This window comes from Ruditapes philippinarum, unplaced genomic scaffold, assembly GCF_026571515.1.
Source record: "Ruditapes philippinarum isolate M1 unplaced genomic scaffold, ASM2657151v2 ctg3161_1_1_1_1, whole genome shotgun sequence".
In the NCBI taxonomy this organism is placed as follows: Eukaryota; Metazoa; Mollusca; class Bivalvia; order Venerida; family Veneridae; genus Ruditapes; species Ruditapes philippinarum.
Genome location: NW_026852759.1, coordinates 21,275 through 41,974, shown reverse-complemented (window position 1 = coordinate 41,974; position 20,700 = coordinate 21,275). Strand labels below are relative to the sequence as shown.

The following is a 20,700-nucleotide window of genomic DNA, read 5'->3' as shown; positions in this document are numbered from 1 at the left end:
GATTTCTTTAACGAGTATTTAAAACGTCCAAGTTGTGGTTGAGTCCGATGATACCTTTTCATTAAACACAGTACTTAATTCCACACTTATCAGTACCTTCACTGCCGGGAATAAGTATTGCAAATGTAAAGTAATTTATCCATGCCTGAATTCGAAAAGGAGACAAGGACCATAGATCATCAGCAACAGTAGGGGAGCAAATATTCATATTTTATAGATCTACATAAAAATCTATATTTTGAGCCTATTTTACTGTTTCATATTTCAACATCTATAATTATAGACGTTGAAATATGATTTTTTTTTTCAAAACAGCTTAGATCTATATTAAGTTTTAATGATATAATTATGTAGATCTATATGAGAAGTACATATGCTCCGTTGAGCTCCACACCCAAGTGTCTGTGCAATGCAGTAGGCCTATAAGGGCAGGCTATCATTGTAGAGTGGTTATACCTAACTTGTAAACTAATTGCACAGATACTGGTTATTTTTTTCTCACTTCATGATCCTTAGATTTAATACGAATCAAAATTTATTTTCTTTGATCGTTGATCTCATTATTGTTGTGATTTATCATGTTATTAGAAATAGAAGTCTACATGACCTTTGGTTTGTCAATTAAATCACGGATTTAAATAAATATTAAATCCGTGATTACATATCTTAATTGCATAATTACATTAATTTAAATAATATAAAATATGGTTTGAAATAAAAGTTATTCTATTCTATTGTTTCATTTTGATCAGCAGTGATAAAATTAGAGCATGAAACGGTTGTCCTTGTTTCAAATATCCCGCGTGATTGAACATTCGCAAACGCTTTATGAAATCGTTCAGACTCACCCGGATGTACGCGCCATGTGAATTCAAAATGGACGACAATCCGGCGATTGTAAAATTTGTGTCGCAAAAAATTTCAAAAATTCGATGGAAACCAAATCAAAGTCAGTACTCACAAGAGACAGATGTTTTTGCAACTGGAAGTTGGGACGATGAGGTAACGTCTAGTTCAATGTACCCTTCCTCTTCTAAAGTAGAATACTTCATTATTTTGTCTTCACACAGCTGCACAGTCCTTACTTTCGTTTTTATCAAAGGCTTTATCAAATTGTAGATCTATGTGTTTACCGATAAGATAAAAATTCATAGGCCTACTGAATGTTAAATGATTAGGTTTGTTTACCGTAATCTATTTTGGCTTAGTAGTTTTCATTCGGTACAAGTCAACCTAGTCCTAATTATAAGACCTATACGTAACCTATTTCATATTTATCATTCATTATTCTGATATTTTACATTTTTCATTTTCCATGTTACGTTAGGTCTTAACAGATCTTTGCAAAACCGTGTAGCAAAAAAAAATGACATTAGACATCGATTTAGATCTAATGCATTTTAACAATTAAAACAGCGTGTATTTACATAAATTTTGAACTATTTATGAACAAAACTAAAAATTAAATACCTTTCAACAAAATAATTGAACTGTCACACCCGAAAAGTCATGATTAAATCCTCTCATTTAATTAAATTCCATGTACAGCAGATATACAAATGGCCGCCATATTACAGTGCGCGAAATCTGATTGGCTAATTCAAATGCAAGCGTTTAAATGACTCCAGAAGTTTCTAACGGAATATTTTTTCAACGAAATAATTGCCCATGCACCGTCAGTATGTTCGAAAATATTTTTCCGTTCAAAAAATTGGAATCAATCTGTAAAACGCTTTACTTAACCAGTATGGCCGATGAGCGAAATAGATTGATATTTATATTTTATTTTTAATTAATAAGTACATTGTTTGAAACTTTTTGTTAATGATAGACCATGCAATTGAAAGAACAGAAGATAAGCTTTTGAATAAAGCTTGAAAGGCAAGTCAACAGACATTTTTTTAATTTTTCAAAATGCTACGCGTTTTTGAGCAATAACTATTAGACGTCAGGCTTGACCAACATAAAACTATAACAAGCCTGTAACGTCTAATCTATTGGACTAAAGTCAACCCGGCCCCAAAATTGGTCAATCCGGCCCCACGGTAATTTTATTTGGTCAACCCGGCCCCAAAATTGGTCAGTGCGGCCCCAAAATTGGTCATTCCGGCCCCAAAATATATATTTTTCAAAGAAAACTTTTTAAGTCATTTTGTTGTATGATGGAATAAAAATAATTTATTATTAATTGAAGATTATTAGCATTAGAACAATAGTAACCAAAAGTGTCGGTAAATTTAATTGCGCCGATTACGTCTTTTATACGCAATATTGATGAATTATTATATAACATCAACAATTATATGTACATCAACATTAATTCAGATGTGATAATCAAACAGTTTAAAGCAATCAATTAACAAAAAAGGTATAGCTGTGAAAACAAATCCTTTTAATAAGTTGGTAGTATCTTTCATGTCTTTATTCTATGTAAATTAAAGATGGTTTCGTGAGTGTTAATGCGATAATTAGGAAGAAATGCATAGAATTTCGAGTAGTATAAATATAGTTTCCAACAATATGTTTTCAATTCATTTGAATGTTTTTATTGAATACGTTCATTATTATAATTAATATTTGTTTCGTTTTTTATTAACTTATTTTCAAAGAATATTTACTGTGTAAAAAGGTATTGGAATATTACTAAGTGTTTGGAAAATTGATAGTGTTTTGTGTTTAATCACTTTATGTCATTATGACTGATAACTGTATTGATTGTGGATATATTGTGCGTGACAGACAGGAAGCAGTCGCCTAAACACATGTGCAGGTGTCTCTCCTCCTTTCTACACTTTGGTGAGATTACTGCACTTGAGGTTGAGGCCCAGATACGCCTAGTATCGGAGATGAAGCTACGAAGACTGCAGAGAGCAACGTACCGCTCATTGCAGTCGAAAATCTTCAGTGCCTGGGATAGGTAATACTTATTTTTTGTATGAGATAATACGACAATTTCATTTCTGAATTTAATAAAAATGGTAATTTGAAGGTTCGAACAATAATTAAAGAAATTAACTTGAGTCATGTACCATTTTTTTGCTAATATTTGAAAGAAACATTAATAATTTATCGTTTAGTACCAATTAAAACTAGTTACACTGACAGTGATTTTTTTCACTGTATTTTACAGCCGAATAAAGGCTGTTTCCCCTACCCAAAAATAGGTATATTTTCCCCTAAAAATGCAAATATTTTCCCCTAAAATGCCTCGTGCTCTTTTTTACCAGAACCATGACTTTATAGCATCTGATATCAGCTAGAAGACAGAAATCTGTCCCTATAGATAGCCTTTGCTATGTACCATGCATGTTAAATTGAATTAAATTTATTTTTTTTCATAAAATGTGTGGGTAATCCCATTTTTAGTTGTTGGAATTTGATTTCAGGTTTCCCCTTTTTCTGATTTATCGCACTATATTTTCCCCTTCAGAAAGCCACAGGTTGTTTTAAAAATTGGAAAAAAAATCACTGACTGATAACTATCTATAACTTTTTGTTTTGTTTTCACAGATATCGATCGAAAGAGCTATCCGCAACCGCCCTGTTGAAGCTTGTGTCGACCATGTACAGGCCGATACTAGGTAGACGCGAGACAGAGGAAGACGACGAGTGATGTGAAGTGTTTATATGTGATGAACATTGTAGGGGTGTGTCAGGAACATTGTTGAACTATATAATATACAAGTTGCTTGTTTGTTGATATTGATAGTTGATATTGATAGTTTTTATATAAAATAAATAATAAAAGATATCATCATTGAACTTTTGTTTTTGTTGTTAATTTTTATCTTATTTCTTGATAAGTGTTTACATTTTAAAGCAAAATAAATAATAAAAAAATGGGGCCGGGTTGACCAGAAATAAAATTGGTTTGGGGCCGGGTTGACCAATTTGGGGCCGGGCTGACTTGGGGCCGGGTTGACTTGGGGCCGGGTTAACTGTAATTCGTTTTCATTTTATATATAGATCTAAGTCAATGATAATCAAGAAGATCTAGATCTTATCTACATAGTACATTTCTAATAGCCTATGAACGGGGAAGTTGGTTAAAAAACCTTTTATTTTTCCGTTTTAATGAAACCATTCAGTATTTCATGGACGATTCTGTTTTCACCCGCACAGTCAATGATTATTATTAATCTGAAAAGTTATGATTCAGTGTTTTTTTTTCACTTTTGGGGGAAGGGGGTCGGTGCCCTTTGGAGGGGGAATTTTGTTTATATATTTTACATTGTTTTCTTTCTGGTAGAAAAGGGGAGGAACTCTTGCAACAAAAGTTTAAAATACGTCGCGTTTTCTTAATATGCGGATCTAAAATATCGATGCGTCGCATGTTAAACTTGTTGGGACGCCGGGAGTAGCTCCCCTTACCTACCTGAGAACGATTTGTAAACAACCTTGCTTAACAGTTTGTGTTACAGGCATAACATAAAAGATTTTTCGGCAGTTAGTTACAAAAATAAAAATGATATTCATTGCAGGCAAATTCGGGCTGCCATATAGGGGGAATTTCGGCTTTAAGAGGGGAAAAAAACATAGTATTTTGAGGGGGGAATGGGGCCGAATTTTATTTTGAGGGGGGAATTGGGCCGAATTTTGCCGAATATTTTGGTGAAAAAAAAAACACTGCGAATGTCTTCGGAATATTATTATCATTTCATTGAGTTACTTTGAATGTAGTGGCGCCAAACTAGAACTGACACTGAAAATTTCATTGATAGGTATAAAATTCTTTATAATTTTTAATTGTTTTTATTTGATTTCCTGTTAAGTATACAGTCTATAGTATAGCCAGGCAAGCAAAAGCCCAGACCAGCTTCTCGGTCCAGGCCTTTGACTTCCCCATAATAATTTCTTTCTAGGTTGAATTAGATTTTACACTGCAGAGATTTTTCTACTTATTAACAGACTCCGAAAAAAGGCCTCTTTTCAATTGAAATTTTCTTTAAAATCATGCAGTTTTCCCAAAAATCTTAACTTAAACCAGCTTTTTAACTTCCCAAATCAGCAATTTTAGCGATAATTTTTCCCAAAATCAAGAGGCTAAGGCCTCTTCCCAAGAAAGTGAGAAAAATCACTACACTGTTCAGTGTTTTTTCCCCCTGCTTTGGGAATGGTGCCGGTACCGGACAGATTGGGAAAAAATCCATTGATTTGACTCAAATTGGGAATTTTACATAAGATGCAAAATATTCATTGGGAATTTCTTTTATCCAGGGAGACATGAAAATGATGCATAATGTACACTTTAAAACCATGTATTATTAACTTTAATGATTATTTTTGCTACTTGATGAAAAAATTGATAGTCATAACAATTGTACATAAATAATGTTTAGGTGTGAAACAATAAAAATAAGAAATGAACTAGGTATGAATATCACTCATGTGGTTATCGTACATCACACTAGTCGTAATGCACATTACTGTTTTTGTTTACCTTTAAAAAGGCCGATTTTTGAGGAAATTTTCAGTGTTACATTGTATTTTGGGAATTTATCAGTTATGAATTTGCTGTCTATTTTCTATTGGGAATGGTGCCGTTTTCTGGTATCAGTTATATAAGGAAAAAAAAACACTGCTGTTGCATCTAGAATTTCAATATTATGGCAGATTGTCCCCCATAAAACTAAAAATGTGGGGGATTTGAAAATAATGTGGGGGACATGCATTTACGGTTTTATTAAGCGGATCAGCACTTTCAACTTGTTTAGAGGTGGATGATTCATTTTCACCTGTCCAGTATCTATATCAGATGTTCCTATCTATCTTCCATTAATGTCAAACGGGGACGTAGACATGTATGCGCATCAATAATCGCAAGAAAGTTAAAAAAGAGTTGTTTAAAAAGAGGATAAAAGAATATTTAAAAATGTTAAAAACAGGGGCTGGAAAACTAGGGTGAGACAATTGTTCATTGCAAGCTATAGCTGCTCTGGGGTAGGGAGTAGGTCAACTGCAGGGGGTATGTGGTTAAAGTGGTATACAGTTCTAGGAAAGAATGAGAATTTATAATAGTCTGAGGTTGCTGTGAATAACCTATAATATAAGGGTTGGCCATGGCGTGATATTCTGGACAGGTGCAGTCTTTCCGAAAGACCGTCGGCCCTGACCAGTAAAAAATCAGAAGGTCCGATAAAAGTATATGTATTGATGGCCCGACGGTCCGGTAAAAAATTAAGGTTTTAAAAAAACCTTACATTCAACATTTTGCAAAGGCCGATCATTCACCTATATTCAAAACATATCAAAATGTTGTCATTACACAATATAAGCTTGTGCAATGCTTGTCAACTGTTATGCATTCTCAAAATGCAAACTTTTATGTAACAACGTAAGATAAAAATATCCGACAACTAGTACAATTAAAAGTCAATAAGCGGCCGCTTAAATTTCATAAGCGGCCCAGATGTGAAAGGTCACCCGCTATTAGTTTGTTTACCAAAATTTGTGACATAGATGAAAGTGTCAGTGTATTAATTGGAACAATTTACGTCTTTAATCCACAGACTTAGAGCAATGCTAATTACACTTGTGCTCAACTGGTGTTTAGCGGTGACTTAAGGATACAGTGATTTTCCTACTTATATAACAGACTCCGAAAAAAGGCCTCTTCCCAATTGAAATTTTCTTTAAAATCATGCAGTTTTCCCAAAAATCTGAACTTAAACCAGCTTTTTTACTTCCCAAATCAGCAATTGTAGCGATAATTTTCCCCAAAATCAAGAGGCTCAGGCCTCTTCCAGGGCTCCAGATAAGATGCGTATACGCGTAAATTACGCATGGAAATAACATGTTTACGCATTCAAAACAAAATTTAAGCGTATGAAAACGCACACAAAATTCAGGTTACGCATTGAGCAACATTTCTTTTGCGTAAACGTAACCGAAAGTAAACTCGGTGATTATTTCGTCTGAACGCTTTGCAAGCGTCTACCGGTAACTTCCTGTAGTTCCGACCATTATCGGTTGTTATCGTATGTATAGTATGGTGGTGGAATCAACTTCGTAACTATGAATGCTTTGCAACGTCTAACGGTAACTTCCTGTAGTTCCGACTATCATCGGTAATTATCGTATGTATAGTAAGGTGGTGGAATTAACACAATTTCATAAACAATCCGGTACAATGTCGCTGTCAAATTGACTCGTATTTTAAGCCGAAAAAAAATCGACAGGAAAGTAATTGTGAAGGTTATAATTAATGAAATAGTTAGCGCTGCCACGTATGAGCAACAAAAACATTCCTCAGGTTCAGATAAAACGTATGCTGTTTGGAAATGCAAGATTATAAGAAATGACTTTGACATATCTTTTATTACGTATAATAATACAATAAACATGGAAGCATATTAAATGTTTTACTCTTTTACAAACATTTTAAGGAGTAAAAATACTCCTGCCAAATTTCAGATTTCAAGTTTTACTCATTCACAAAAAAATCAATGAGTAAATACTCAATGCCCTAAAAAATTATCTGGAGCCCTGCTCTTCCCAATTAAGTGAGAAAAATCACTGGGATATGAAAGATCCTCCGTGATGTTGACAAAAATTAAACTATACTGTGAAGGTGCCAAAATCATTGAACAATTAATCTGTCGACTTCACTAAATTACCGATATATATAATTCTGTTTACATACATATGCCAATCTTTTGCTGAAATGTACCCTCTCATTTTGCTAGTATATAGCAGTCTTCACGAAAAACTTTTAAAGGCACAGGACATTCGGGCCATTAAAATTTCAAATCTTACTGGACCTGGTGATTTTTAACCAGACCAAATGCATAGATAGGTAATAAATTGATGGCTAAAGGGAAACACTTTATCATGCTTCCCTTGATAACTTTGAAAGAAGCATAATACTTCTTGTATTCTGGGCCATATGTTGACAGCTTTGAAAAATCTATAAGGACCAAATGTTTAGACAAAACTGTCTAGAATTGAACATGAACAACACAATTTGCTTCAAACAAATCACTTTCACACAAAATATTTACTTAACTCAATAATCACAAAATCATAGCTAAATAATGACCATAATAAACAATGGTATAATTTCTGTAACAATACTGTGCAGTACGGAAAATATCCAAGAAAAAGAAATGGCGGCCTCCATAACTCAATACAATTTATACATCTCTTCCTGTGTTTTGAACATTTAGGACAGAATTGATGGTTACATTTGCAAAAAAGGCAAAAAGATAAATCTTTTAGAGACCCTGCTTCATTATTTTGATGAATTTTTCTTATAATATTTTTTCATGGCCAAAAATCTACTGGCCCATCGGACCACCAACCTTGCAATAATCACCGGACCGATGCTAAATTTAGTGGCCTCGGACTGGGGTTAATTTCGAAGACTGATATAGTCTGTATGGAATTAAAGTTTAAATTGCAAAATCCATTGAATACATGTATAACAATATTTGTGTTTACATTTTGATTGTGGTGAAAAAAGTTAACTTCACATAGTTCTTCGTTGATAATATAATTTTCTTTATGTACACACATTTTTTGACTTCTGACAAGTGACTCAAAATGTTATACCAATCAGGTTTTTTTTTTCGGTCCAGTAAAATCATGTTTGGTCCAGTAAAAATTTTCAGTTTACAGGACCTACTGTCCAGTAAAACTCAGAAGTCTTTCGCATAGACTGCAGGTGTGCCAAATATTCTTCTATACTAGGGATTGCAACCAGACCATGGTGAATCTTATAGAGAAGGGATAGCCTAGTATCTATACGTCTGAGTTCAAGTTTTTGAAGGTTAAGGCAGTGAAGCATCTCCGTGACGCTAGAGGTCTGACCATAGACTAGCTTAATCCATCAGGCTGCTTTTCTTTGGACATTTTTGATTTGATCTATTTGAGTTTTGGTGTGGGGAGACCATACTTCGGAACCATATTCAAGCTGGGGTCTGACTAACGTCTGATATATTCTAGGGCTGTGCATTGCCATTTTTGTGTCGCCTTGAAAAGGTGACATATAGGGATTACTTTTGTCGGCGGCGGCGGTGTCGGCGGCCCCTAAAGCTTGTCCGGAGCATAACTCAGTCACTTTAAGTCTGATTGACTTCAAACTTGGTATGCAAGCTTCTTTCAATAACCCGAAGTGCAGTGCACAAGGACCAGTACTCTGCACTTCTTAATTTTTGAGTTATTGCCCTTTGTTAATTTTCATACTTTAATTTTGTCCGGGCCATTTCTCTTCAACTATTAAGCGAGAAAAATCACTGAGACTTTCTTTTTGAGTCTGTAATTGTTATGTATCTGATTGGAATTCTTTACACTCCTAATGTTGATAAACAGATTTTATTTTTAAAACATTGCATGTTAATCGGCATAAGCAATAAAAAATTATTTTGTATTTTGCAGGATGGTAAAGTATGTTTATGGAATCTGCTATCTGCAGAGCAGAGGGACATAGATATGGATGATGGAAGTTATGATCCAGCAATGAGGGAACCAAGTTTACTTTGTGAGATACAACATACAGGTGACGTAACAGACCTCGAGGTATGATTTCTTTACATACGTTTTATAACTCTCTGTTTTAATAAGCTACTTTCCACTTTAAATAAAAGCTGTTTGTTTTTATGCCCCTGAATCAGCAGATGTGGACTTATTTTTGTCTTGTCTCAGTTGTCTCTCACTGGACTGGCTGTGGACATCTATAACTTTGGTCATTAGATCGTCCGTGTAGCTTTATGTTAAAATATACAGTCTTCATTCTTCGCCATACACATTTAGATAACAGCTTCTTTTGATAATTTATTGAATGATTTGTAAAAATCTTATGTAAGGGGTATGAAACAATCAGGGTTTTATTAGCTAGTTTGATTAGAAGAAAAAGCTATTATGATCGCTGCAGCTGTCATGAATGCAAAAACTTAAATACATTATGCAGCCCATTCAAACATTTTAAAAGTTACCAACATGAAAATTTGAATACTTGGCTTGCTAATCATGACAAGGTGCAGTTGTTAGACAAAAGACAATGACATAATTTCAAAAAGCAATATTTTTTAAGGTATGCTAGAATTTTTTACAGATGAGCGTAAACAACAAATGCTGTGGTTATGATTTTGAACAAAAATGACTTCTAAATATTAAGTGCATTTTTTTTGTTTGGTTTTTAAGAGATCTTAAGTTTACTGAATAGTGACTGAAGGATGTAAACCTGAATATTTGATTATAAAAGAACTGTAGAAAAATATGTAAATTTGAATTACTTAAAAGTGTAAGAGATTTGGGTGAGAAATATTTTGAAACAGGTGAGAAAAAAATGACAAGAAAATAAACCCACACAAGACATTAGTGGTTGTGGTTATTCACAGAATTGCTGTTACCCTGTGGGTTTGAATTTGAGCAATGATAAAGCATTATTTTGTGTGATTACATTGAAGTGTTACAAAGCTTATATGCATATGGTTGTTCCTGGCTGAAACCAATCCGTGCTTTACATTAGTTATACTAGTATATCAGAATAGTATAACCTTTCAATGCTTTGTAATGATGGTGTGACTCAAAGCTGCATGTTTTCATATTAGTTTGATGTTTTCATATTAGTTTGAGGGCTCAGACTGAAGACATTGTAACTTGTATGGCATTAATGAAGTACAGTAACAAGTGTCAAGTTTTTGTAACAGGGAACAATTTCTGAAGAAAGAATTTGTATTTTGATGTTTATGAATTTATGTATTAAAAGTTTAAGAAAAACACTTCCTATGTTTTTATTTAAAAAATGCTTGAATTTGGAGATATGCTGCTTTAAATTCAAGTAAAACAAAAGTAATCTTACAGCAGTACTTAATATACTGTATGATTTCACTTTGATTTCCTTTTAGGTATTTTCTAAATAATTGAAGTCAGTTGGGTTTTTTTTGTTTTTCAGTTCATAAGTGCAGACCATATTGTGTCCTCCTCCTCAACTGGAACTGTTACTTTATACAAACACCACTTACAATCTCAGGTATTTCCTATAAATAATTATAATGTGACACCACAAATATAGCAAATTCATTTGACATTTAAAGTACAGATTTACTTTGGAGACCAATTTATTATGCTCATCATTAGGAAATTCATATGATAAGAAATTTTAACAACTAAAAGTACAACTATTGTAAGTTCTGGCTAGCAAACTGGCAAATGTTAAATAGATAAATGATCTTTAAAAGGATTTTATAGAGTTGAGTCAATAGAAATGTGCCATTTGAAATATTTTTTGAAAACTAAATAGTGAGAGTTCAAGGTGATTTAAGTCAAACATTTATAAATGTGATGAGTGCTATTATTAGTCCCCTACCGGTTTAACCGGAGGGAGGGGACTTTAGGTTTACCCTCCGTCGGTCTGTCTGTCTGTCAGTCAGTCCGTCCGTCCACAAAACTGGATCCCGCGATAACGCAAAAAGTACTGAAAATATTTTTATGAAACATGATATATGGATAGATGGCAGTATGGAGATTATGCACGTCATTTTCTTTTCTTCCTATGTTGAAAATTCTGGTTGCTATGGCAACAAATAGTCTCTGAAAATATGGCAAATTTAACACATAAACTGGATCCAGTGATAACTCAAAAAGTACTGAAAATATTTTTATGAAACTTGAAATATGGGTAGATGGCAGTCTGCAGATTATGCACATCTTTTTCTTTTCTTCCTATGTTGAAAATTCTGGTTGCTATGGCAACAAATAGCCTGAATTTCAAGATTTCTTATTTAAATTTTTCAGCTTTTTCACTATAAGTTCTTTATTTCTTATGGTGTTTACTTCTAACTTTAAATATAAGTTTCTGGTCATCAACCACATCGTATGTGACAAGGTTTACAACTCTAGCACAAAAATTATCAGTATTACCTCCCTTGAACTTAGAATTTTTATGAAAAAAAAATGTTGTCTTTTTAGCTCATCTGTCACAAAGTGACAGGGTGAGCTTTTGTGATCGCTTTTCGTCCGGCGTCCGTCCGGCGTCCGTCCTTCCGTAAACTTTTGCTTTATATGACATCTCCTCATAAACCACTGAGCCAATTTCATCCAAACTTCACAGGAATGTTCCTTTGGTGGTCACCTTTGAAAATTGTTCAAAGAATTTAATTCCATGCAGAACTCTGGTTGCCATGGCAACCAAAAGAAATTTTTTTAAATATCTTCTTTTAAACAACCATAAGAGCTAGAGCTTAGATATTTGGCATGAAACATCTTCTAGTGAGTGTCTACCAAGTTTGTTCAAATAAAAGCCCTGGGGTCAAAATTGGCCCCGCCCCAGGGGGTCATTGATTTTCCCTATATGCATATAGTAAAAACTAAAAAAAATCTTCTTTTAAACATCTTCTCGTGAGTGTCTACTAAGTTTGTTCAAATAAAAGCCCTGGGGTCAAAATTGGCCCCGCCCCAGGGGGTCATAGATTTTCCCTATATGCATATAGTAAAAACTTAAAAAATCTTCTTTTAAAGAACCCAAAGAGCTAGAGCTAAGATATTTGGCATGAAACATCTTCTAGTGAGTGTCTACCAAGTTTGTTCAAATAAAAGCCCTGGGGTTAAAATTGGCCCCGCCCCAGGGTGTCATTGATTTTCCCTATATGCATATAGTAAAAACTTAAAAAATCTTCTTTTAAAGAACCCAAAGAACTAGAGCTAAGATATTTAGCATAAAACATGTTCTAATTGGTGTCTACCAAATTTGTTCAAATAAAAGCCCTGGGGTCAAAATTGGCCCCGCCCCGGGGGTCATTGATTTTCCTTTTATGTGTATAGCAAAAACTTAAAAATCTTCTTTGAAAAAACCCATTTAGCTAGAGTTTAGATATGAAGCATGAAACATCTTCTAATCAGTGTCTACAAAGTTTGTTCAAATAAAAGCCATGGGGTCAAAATTGGCCCTGCCCCGGGGGTCATTGATTTTCCTTTTTTGTGTATAGCAAAAACTTAAAAATCTTCTTTGAAAAAACCCAAATAGCTAGAGTTAAGATATTAAGCATGAAACATCTTTTAGTAAATATCTACAAAGTTTGTTCAAATAAAAGCCCGGGGGTCAAAACTGGCCCTGTCCCAGGGATGTCATTGTTTTTAACTATATGTGTATAGTAAAAACTTAAAAAATCTTCTTTTAAAAAACCCAATGAGCTAGAACTTAGATGTTTAGCATGAAACATCTTCTTATGGAGGTCTACCAAATCTGTTCAAATAAAAGCCCTTGGGTAAAAAATTAATTGGCCGGGGGGGGGGCTATATACAGGTGAGCGACCTCAGGGCCATCATGGCCCTCTTGTTTAAATAACTTCTTCTTTTTCCTAATGTATCTACTTGAAACTTTATATATATGTTTCTTATTATCACTCAACACTTTTGAAAAGGTTAAATACTCTAGCAAGACTATTTTCAGAATTATGTCCCCCTTAAACTTTAGATTTTTTTCGAGAAATTGGTATTTTTTACTCCAACTTCTTCATTCCTTATAGGATTTACTTTAAAATCCTACATCGTAATAATATGACAAGGTTGTATAAACATAATTTCCTTACTAGGCAGGGAAACTTAACACATTACTGTGAAATAGACATTCATTCACTTGTAAAATTGAAATCAGAATGTTGCTGGGGTTCTTACCAGTAGGGGACTTATGGATTGCTTGCAATACTATGATAATTGCTTGTTTTGTTCTGAAACATTTTTATCTGCTATAATATGTTCTTATTATAGACTTGTCTATCTGATCATGTATCTCACACTTGTCAACAACATTTTTCTTATCTAATGTAAGACTAATGGGATAATGATACTAAAGTCCATCAGCATAGTTATTATTACTGAATGGCTTTACATACCTGCTACTATAGATTAATTTACTTTAAAAATGGGCAAACAATTGTTTTCCACAAGGTATATAATCATGTTTTATTATGCCCCCGCCATGTAATGGCCGGGGCATATAGTGTTACCCTGTTCCGTCATTCTGTCCTTCGGTCATTCTGTCATTCCGTTATCATCAGTTTCCGTTCATTATCTTAAGAACGGTTGCACACATTCAACTCAAATTTGACATGGATATGGCATGAGAAAATACAGGTCAAGTTCGAATTTGGTCATGGTTCGATGATTTTTGGCAGAGTTATGCCCCTTTTACTTTGAAAATAATATGAAATTTCAGTTTCAGTTCATTATCTCCCCAACGGTACAACACATTCAACTCAAACTTGACATATGGATATGTCATGAGAAAATACAGGTCAAGTACGAATTTGGCCATGGTTTGATGATTTTTGGCAGAGTTATGCCCCTTTTACTTTGAAAATAATATGAAATTTTCAGTTTCCGTTCATTATCTCCCTAACGGTACAACACATTCAACTCAAACTTGACATATGGATATGTCATGAAAAAATACAGGTCAAGTTCGAATTTGGTCATGGTTCGATGATTTTTGGCAGAGTTATGCCCCTTTTACTTTGAAAATAATATGAAATTTTCAGTTTCCGTTCATTATCTCCCCAACAGTACAACACATTCAACTCAAACTTGACATATGGATATGTCATGAAAAAAATACAGGTCAAGTTTGATTTTGGTCATGGTTCGATGATTTTTGGCAGAGTTATGCCCCTTTCACTTTGAAAGTAATATGAAATTTTCAGTTTCCGTTTATTATCTCCCCAATGGTACAACACATTCAACTCAAATTTGACATATGGATATGTTTTTGGAATGCCCAGGCCAAGTTTGAATTTGGTCATGGTTCAATGATTTTTGGCAGAGTAATGCCCCTTTCACTTTGAAAATAATATATGAAATTTACAGTTTCTGTTCATCATCTACCCAACAGTGTTACATATTCAACTTAAATTTGACATGGATATGTCAATGGAATGGGCAGGTCAAGTTGGAATTTGGTCATGGTTTGATGTTTTTTTGGCAGAGTTATGTCCCTTTCACTTTGAAAATAATATAGATACATCTTAGGAATAAGCAGTTTAAGTTTGAATTTGGTCGTGGTTCAATGATTTTAGACAAACTTATCTTTCCTGAATGTTGGAAAAATTTTGAACTTTCAGTTTCAGCACTCATACTTTTAGCCATAATTTTGGCTACAAATATGCAATATGCTATTTTTAAAAGGTTAAGACTGAATAATTTCAGTGCCTTGAACATTGTATGAAAATGGTTTGTGTTAACATTGAAAAGTTTTAAGGGCTTTGAACTTAAAATGAAAAAAATTATTAATGCACCATCTGAAATTTTGGCTGCATGCGGGGGCATCCGTGGCATGATGACACATTTCTAGTTTTTCTAATATCTTTTATTGGATAGCATGCTTAATTTTCCTATTTCAAAAGTATAGATTGTTCTGAAAAGTTGCAACAAAAAAAAATAGATGTATTTAATTTCAGACACTTGGTGATTCAGTAAGTTGGAAAGAGATTCACAAGGATGCAGGAGGTAAAGGTTGTCCATGTACTTGTCTAACAACACAAAGAGATGATATGATTGTTACAGCAGGAGAAGATGGTTGTATAAATGTGCTCAATGTTGCTCACAGAAAACCTGTTAGAACCATTGGTATTTTAGTTTTTGTTCTTTAGTTTTTGAATCTATTTTTTTCTTAGAAAAAAAGCAGAACTATTGTCATTTGTCTGTCATTGGAGTTAGTCAGCTTTTTTGGTTAAGCTTTCATTTATGTTCATAAACTTCAATACTTACAATGCTGTTGCAGTAAACTTAATATAAGTATGCACCTTCATGATTTCTACCTGTCAAAATTATTTTCAGGTTAAAGATAAAGGTCACTGAGACCTGTAATAGCAAAATATTAAATTGATCAATTAATCAAAGTACATCAACATGGTAATTTAAACTTGTAGATGCACCTTGATAAGTCCTCCTTGGACAGCTTTTGTTTTACTTGCAAGTAATATTCCTGTAATGTAAAAATATATTTTTTCTACTTTTCTCTATAGATAAAGCAAACAGCTGTACCATTAATGGGATAACATTTTTAAAACAGCAAGAAGTGATAACTGTAGATTCAAGTGGACAGCTGAAAGTTTTCGACCTAGGACATAGGTCATGTGACCCGGTTAAAACTTTTGCTCTGTAAGTATATATGAGAATTCTCTTCATTTCTTAAGTAAATATAAATTATGTGTTATGATGACACTTGGTTTTTATGCCCCCACAATGTGGGAGCATATAGCGTTGCACTTGTCCGTCAGTCCGTACGTCCCAAAATCTTGTGAACGCAACTCCACTTAAACCGGATGGCAGATTTTGCTTAAACTTACAGGGATGAACAACCTTAATGTGTAGATGGTAGTAAAGGAAGGAATTTTTGCTGCGACCAAATTTAACAGAATAATGGCCCTTTGTTGATTTTTTCACTAGATACTATGTAGAAATTTTGTGAACGCAACTCCTCTTAAACCGGATGGCAGATTTTGCTTAAACTTACAGGGATGAACAACCTTAATGTGTAGATGGTAGTAAAGGAAGGAATTTTTGCTGCGACCAAATTTAACAGAATTATGGCCCTTTGTTGATTTTTTCACTATATACTCTGTAGAAATTTGTGAACGCAACTCCTCTTAAACCGGATGGCAGATTTTGCTTAAACTTACAGGGATGAACAACCTTAAGGTGTAGATGGTAGTAAAGGAAGGAATTTTCGCTGCGACCAAATTTAAGAGAATTATGGCCCTTTGTTGATTTTTTCACTATATTCTGTGTAGAAATTTTGTGAATGCAACTCCTCTTAAACCAGATGGCAGATTTTGCTTAAACTTCCAGGGAGAAACAACTTTATTGTGTAGTTGGCAGTAAAGGAAGGAAATTTTGCTGCGACCAAATTTAACAGAATTATGGCCCTTTGTTGATTTTTAGTTTTCAACTTGTGGCACATGTAGTCCAAAAAATATTTGACCTAGAGTCACAAGATTGACAGAACAGTGGTGTGTGGGGGCATCCGTGTCCTATGGACACATTTCTAGTTTGAGTTTGGAAGTCCCCTAGAAGACCTGCTAAATCAGTTGTATTGTTAAAATGATCTGTCAATGCCAATTAAAAAATTATGTTTACTGGTATGACATATATCCTTGTCATGTTAACTATAAATATGTGTTATGATGACACTTCGGTTATTGAGTTTGGAAGTCCCCTAGAAGACCTGCTAAATTACACATTTGGCCTGCTGATCTCAAACTTATTGAGAACCCTGTACATAGTTTACCCGTTACCAAAAAGTATAGAGCCGGGCCAGCCTCCACATCTGTTTTCATCTTGATATCCCTAAAATCAATAATGGGCTGTTCCAAAATGGAAGTTAGACATGTCCATTTTAGAAATTCAGTAATATAAGGTTTAAATAATGCATGTACAACATAGAAAGTAATCCTCCTTTCACACACACACACACAAATAATAAATTATGATAAAACCCAAGGTTGCATTTTATGGAAAGTCTTAAAAATGTCTTAAGACCAAAACTGAGACAATTTTTGTTTCAAAGAAACTGTCCAATCCTTATGACTCCTGAGTTGAGACTCTTCAGTTTCTTGACATTTACACATTTCCTATTAAAGCGACTGCCATTGTATTTTGTAACTTTTCACAGAGGAATGAATTAAATAAAAGACTAAAACTGTTACTACAGATGAAATATTTATTGAAAAGGTCTTAAGTTAGTCCTTTAGTTTGTCATAAGTCCTTGATCTTAGGATACACTTAGGCTTCTATGAAACACAGCCCAGGTCTATAGAAGCATTAGAAGGGATTTTAAAGTTTTTATTTGGAATAGTTATACATGTAGTGTAGATCCCCTTGTTGTTGAGGGGTTGCATACCATTGCCTTTAAGGGTTGAAGCATCAGAATTGCAGCTACAGATTATCCCCAAGTGATCCTAAGGGTTGACTAAATGGGTTCAAATTACTGGAGCCTGTGCATCTCTAAGCTCCAGCTGGTGAGATGGTTTTGACCCCTGGTGTTGCTTTTGGTTTATAACAACCGAGTTTAGCCAAAATCATCTTTACTGTTCTGGTGCCATATAAAGTAAATTGTTAAGTGTTCCATAAAACCAAATGAACAAACATATAGTGTATAATCAGACTGCAGATTGCAGAGTTTTAAACTAGATGCATAGGCATGTCATCTTTGTATTCATAGAGATATGGCCAAGGAATAATATTTGGTTTGATGCTTTGTAGATCTGGTGAACAAACACCTCTACAGTGTGTAGCTAGACATCCCACACAGCATCATATAGTGGCTACAGGAGCATATGATGGTGTACTGTCCGTGTGGGATTTACGACAAGAAAAATTCCCTGTCACTCCACTAGAAGCTCATTCTGCAGCAAGTAAGACATTTTTCCTAATTTTTAGTCACTTGATAATGATTACACAGGAAGGAACTATTGGTTAGTCCTAACACTGTCTGTTTGTCTGTCTTTATGTCTAAATATTTTAAAACCTTGTGGTGGAACTTTGTATATAGATGGCAATACAGAGATCAAGAAAAATATAACTTGGCACAAATGTTGACAATTGTGAGGCGGAGTGTCACATGCAAAAGTCAGGTTCTTGCGACCAGTCAAGGTTACAGATAGAGGTCAAAATTCAGATAAAAATATAAAGACATGTATAGTGGCCATTCAGTCATCATTTATTGATGGATAAGAACACAAATGGTAACTATCATGACCAAAGGTGTAACACATCTACATGTAATTTTAGTTAATATTTGCAAGGTCAAGGTTGCTAGAGATGGTTAAATATCCAGATTTTGTTCAGAGCATATCTCCTACATGCATGGAGCAATTTTAATGTTACTTTATAGAATTATTCACCTCCATGAGATGAAGTGCCCAGCTCATGAAACAGGTCTTTTAGGTCAAGGTTACACTTAGATCTCTGATAAACACTTGTCCGGAACAAAACTTTCCATGTTGCGAATAAAATTCAGGTTTCTGCAACCAAGGTTAAGGTCACACCTAGTGTAAATACAGTGTATTTCAGATTAAAATACAAAAGTATGTATAGGGACCAACTTGCTTGCCACACTTATTGCCAACATCTCCAAGCTTTGTGACGGGCGTATTTTGTGACAATGTCACCCTTGTTTGAATAATAAAATAAATATTACATCCCACCAATATGTCCATCCTTGTAAAGATAAAGTTACCTTGGCTAATTCTTTTATATGTCTGATGAACATTACGTTGTATAACCCTAAGTGAGATGTGATATTTGTATGTTGTCAGCCCTTGAATTTGTCCGGGGGGGGGGGGGGTAATTTGCCAAAGGCTGGTAGTAAATGAGTGTAGAGTCAATATTGAATGTGTTGAATAAAAACATTTTTCATTGACACTCCTATAGTGTAACCCTAACATTTAGCGTGACTTAACACTGCATAACGTAAATGACTTCACATCAAAATATATGCCTGGTCATGCAATACCGCTTTTATGGAGTTGCAAAAGCGTTTTATTATACTAAAACATTAGATATTGGCGGTGATAGAAGAAATATCTCCAAAGAGAGTATTATTCTGTCATACATTTTAAGTCTATGAAAGTTTTAACTTTGGAGGATATCTTTAGTTATGATGTATGGTAATATCATGTTTAAATATAGTGTAAACTGATATTATATGTTGCTTTATATTTTCCATCTTCACTTATTGTAATGTGATTTTACTGTTACAGAATAAAAATGTTATTTTTGATAATTTATACAGTATGGGAAGTGAAATTCCATCCAACTAATCCAGATCATCTGTTCACATGTTCAGAAGATGGTTCTGTCTGGCACTGGAATGCTTCATCCGTAGCATCATTAGTAACAGGAACTGGTAATGTTATATTTTCATTTCTTTGAAATATCCGTTGTATTGTTAAGATGATCTCTCAATGCCAATTTAAAAAGTAATGTTTACCAATATGTAATATATCCATGTCACTCATGTTATCTACAACAATAAAGTTTTTCTATTAAGACCATTTGGGGCCCCTGTAGAAGTGGTCTTATTATTGAGCCGGTCTTAATCTGCATTCATGGATGGTTTTGAACTTATAAAATATTTTGACTGAAGAAATAATAGATAAAGTAATAATATAATTATTATTTATGATAATCAGTTCCATATTGAGAGAGTGATTTTATTTATCAACTTCTTTCTTTACAGGAGCAGGCTCAGGGGGTGGTTCTTTATTCTCACAGGGTATGCCAGCGAGCGGTGCTGGTAATGTCAGCATTACAAGTCCTTGGCTCACACTCGAGTCTGGCCGTCAGAAACTGGACGTCAAATCAAAGCTTAATCTGACATTACCTATAAACACTGTAGACATTATATCAGAGGTGTTACTGTGTGGGTCGGATGAGGAAGCAGTTTATGCTGTGGATATACCTGGTATAAGATAGTGCTATAAATAGAAATGGTGCTATAGTAAAAATCTCCTAGTGTAATTTATACAAGTTGGAAAAAATACAAAAACTCTGAATGACTGCAGTGTATTGCATTAAGCAAAAATTGTTTGCAAACTGTATGACATGTTAAAACTGTATGCATGAGTTAGTTAACAGGTTTCGAAAAAGTACTTAACAGGTTTTGGAAACTATTATTTGTATCTATGAATATGTCACTAGAGACAAAAGTGCTTTGGAAAAAAGAAACAGACTTTAACTGTTTGAATACCAGGGGCTGTAATG

At 34.1% G+C, this 20,700-nt stretch overlaps 1 protein-coding gene across 1 annotated transcript; it reads left to right on the top strand.

The window, feature by feature from the left end:
• The first annotated feature begins 844 nt into the window (after positions 1 to 844).
• Positions 845 to 20,487, top strand: LOC132723841 (nucleoporin Nup43-like). Its single transcript, XM_060708641.1, has 8 exons — positions 845 to 1,002; positions 9,376 to 9,516; positions 10,895 to 10,972; positions 15,393 to 15,561; positions 15,960 to 16,095; positions 18,199 to 18,350; positions 19,730 to 19,843; positions 20,177 to 20,487. Exons 1-8 carry the CDS (start codon positions 853 to 855, stop codon positions 20,410 to 20,412), a joined length of 1,176 nt encoding a protein of 391 aa, XP_060564624.1. The 5' UTR covers positions 845 to 852; the 3' UTR covers positions 20,413 to 20,487.
• Positions 20,488 to 20,700: the final 213 nt, after the last annotated feature.

What these genes read in the sequence shown, in the direction of transcription:
- LOC132723841 (XM_060708641.1), top strand. Translation starts at nt 853, where the DNA reads ATGTACGCGCCATGTGAATTCAAAATGGACGACAATCCGGCGATTGTA. An exon ending in CTGGAAGTTGGGACGATGAG is followed by an intron (nt 1,003 to 9,375) that starts GTAACGTCTAGT and finishes TGTATTTTGCAG; the next exon opens with GATGGTAAAGTATGTTTATG. An exon ending in AACACCACTTACAATCTCAG is followed by an intron (nt 10,973 to 15,392) that starts GTATTTCCTATA and finishes ATTTAATTTCAG; the next exon opens with ACACTTGGTGATTCAGTAAG.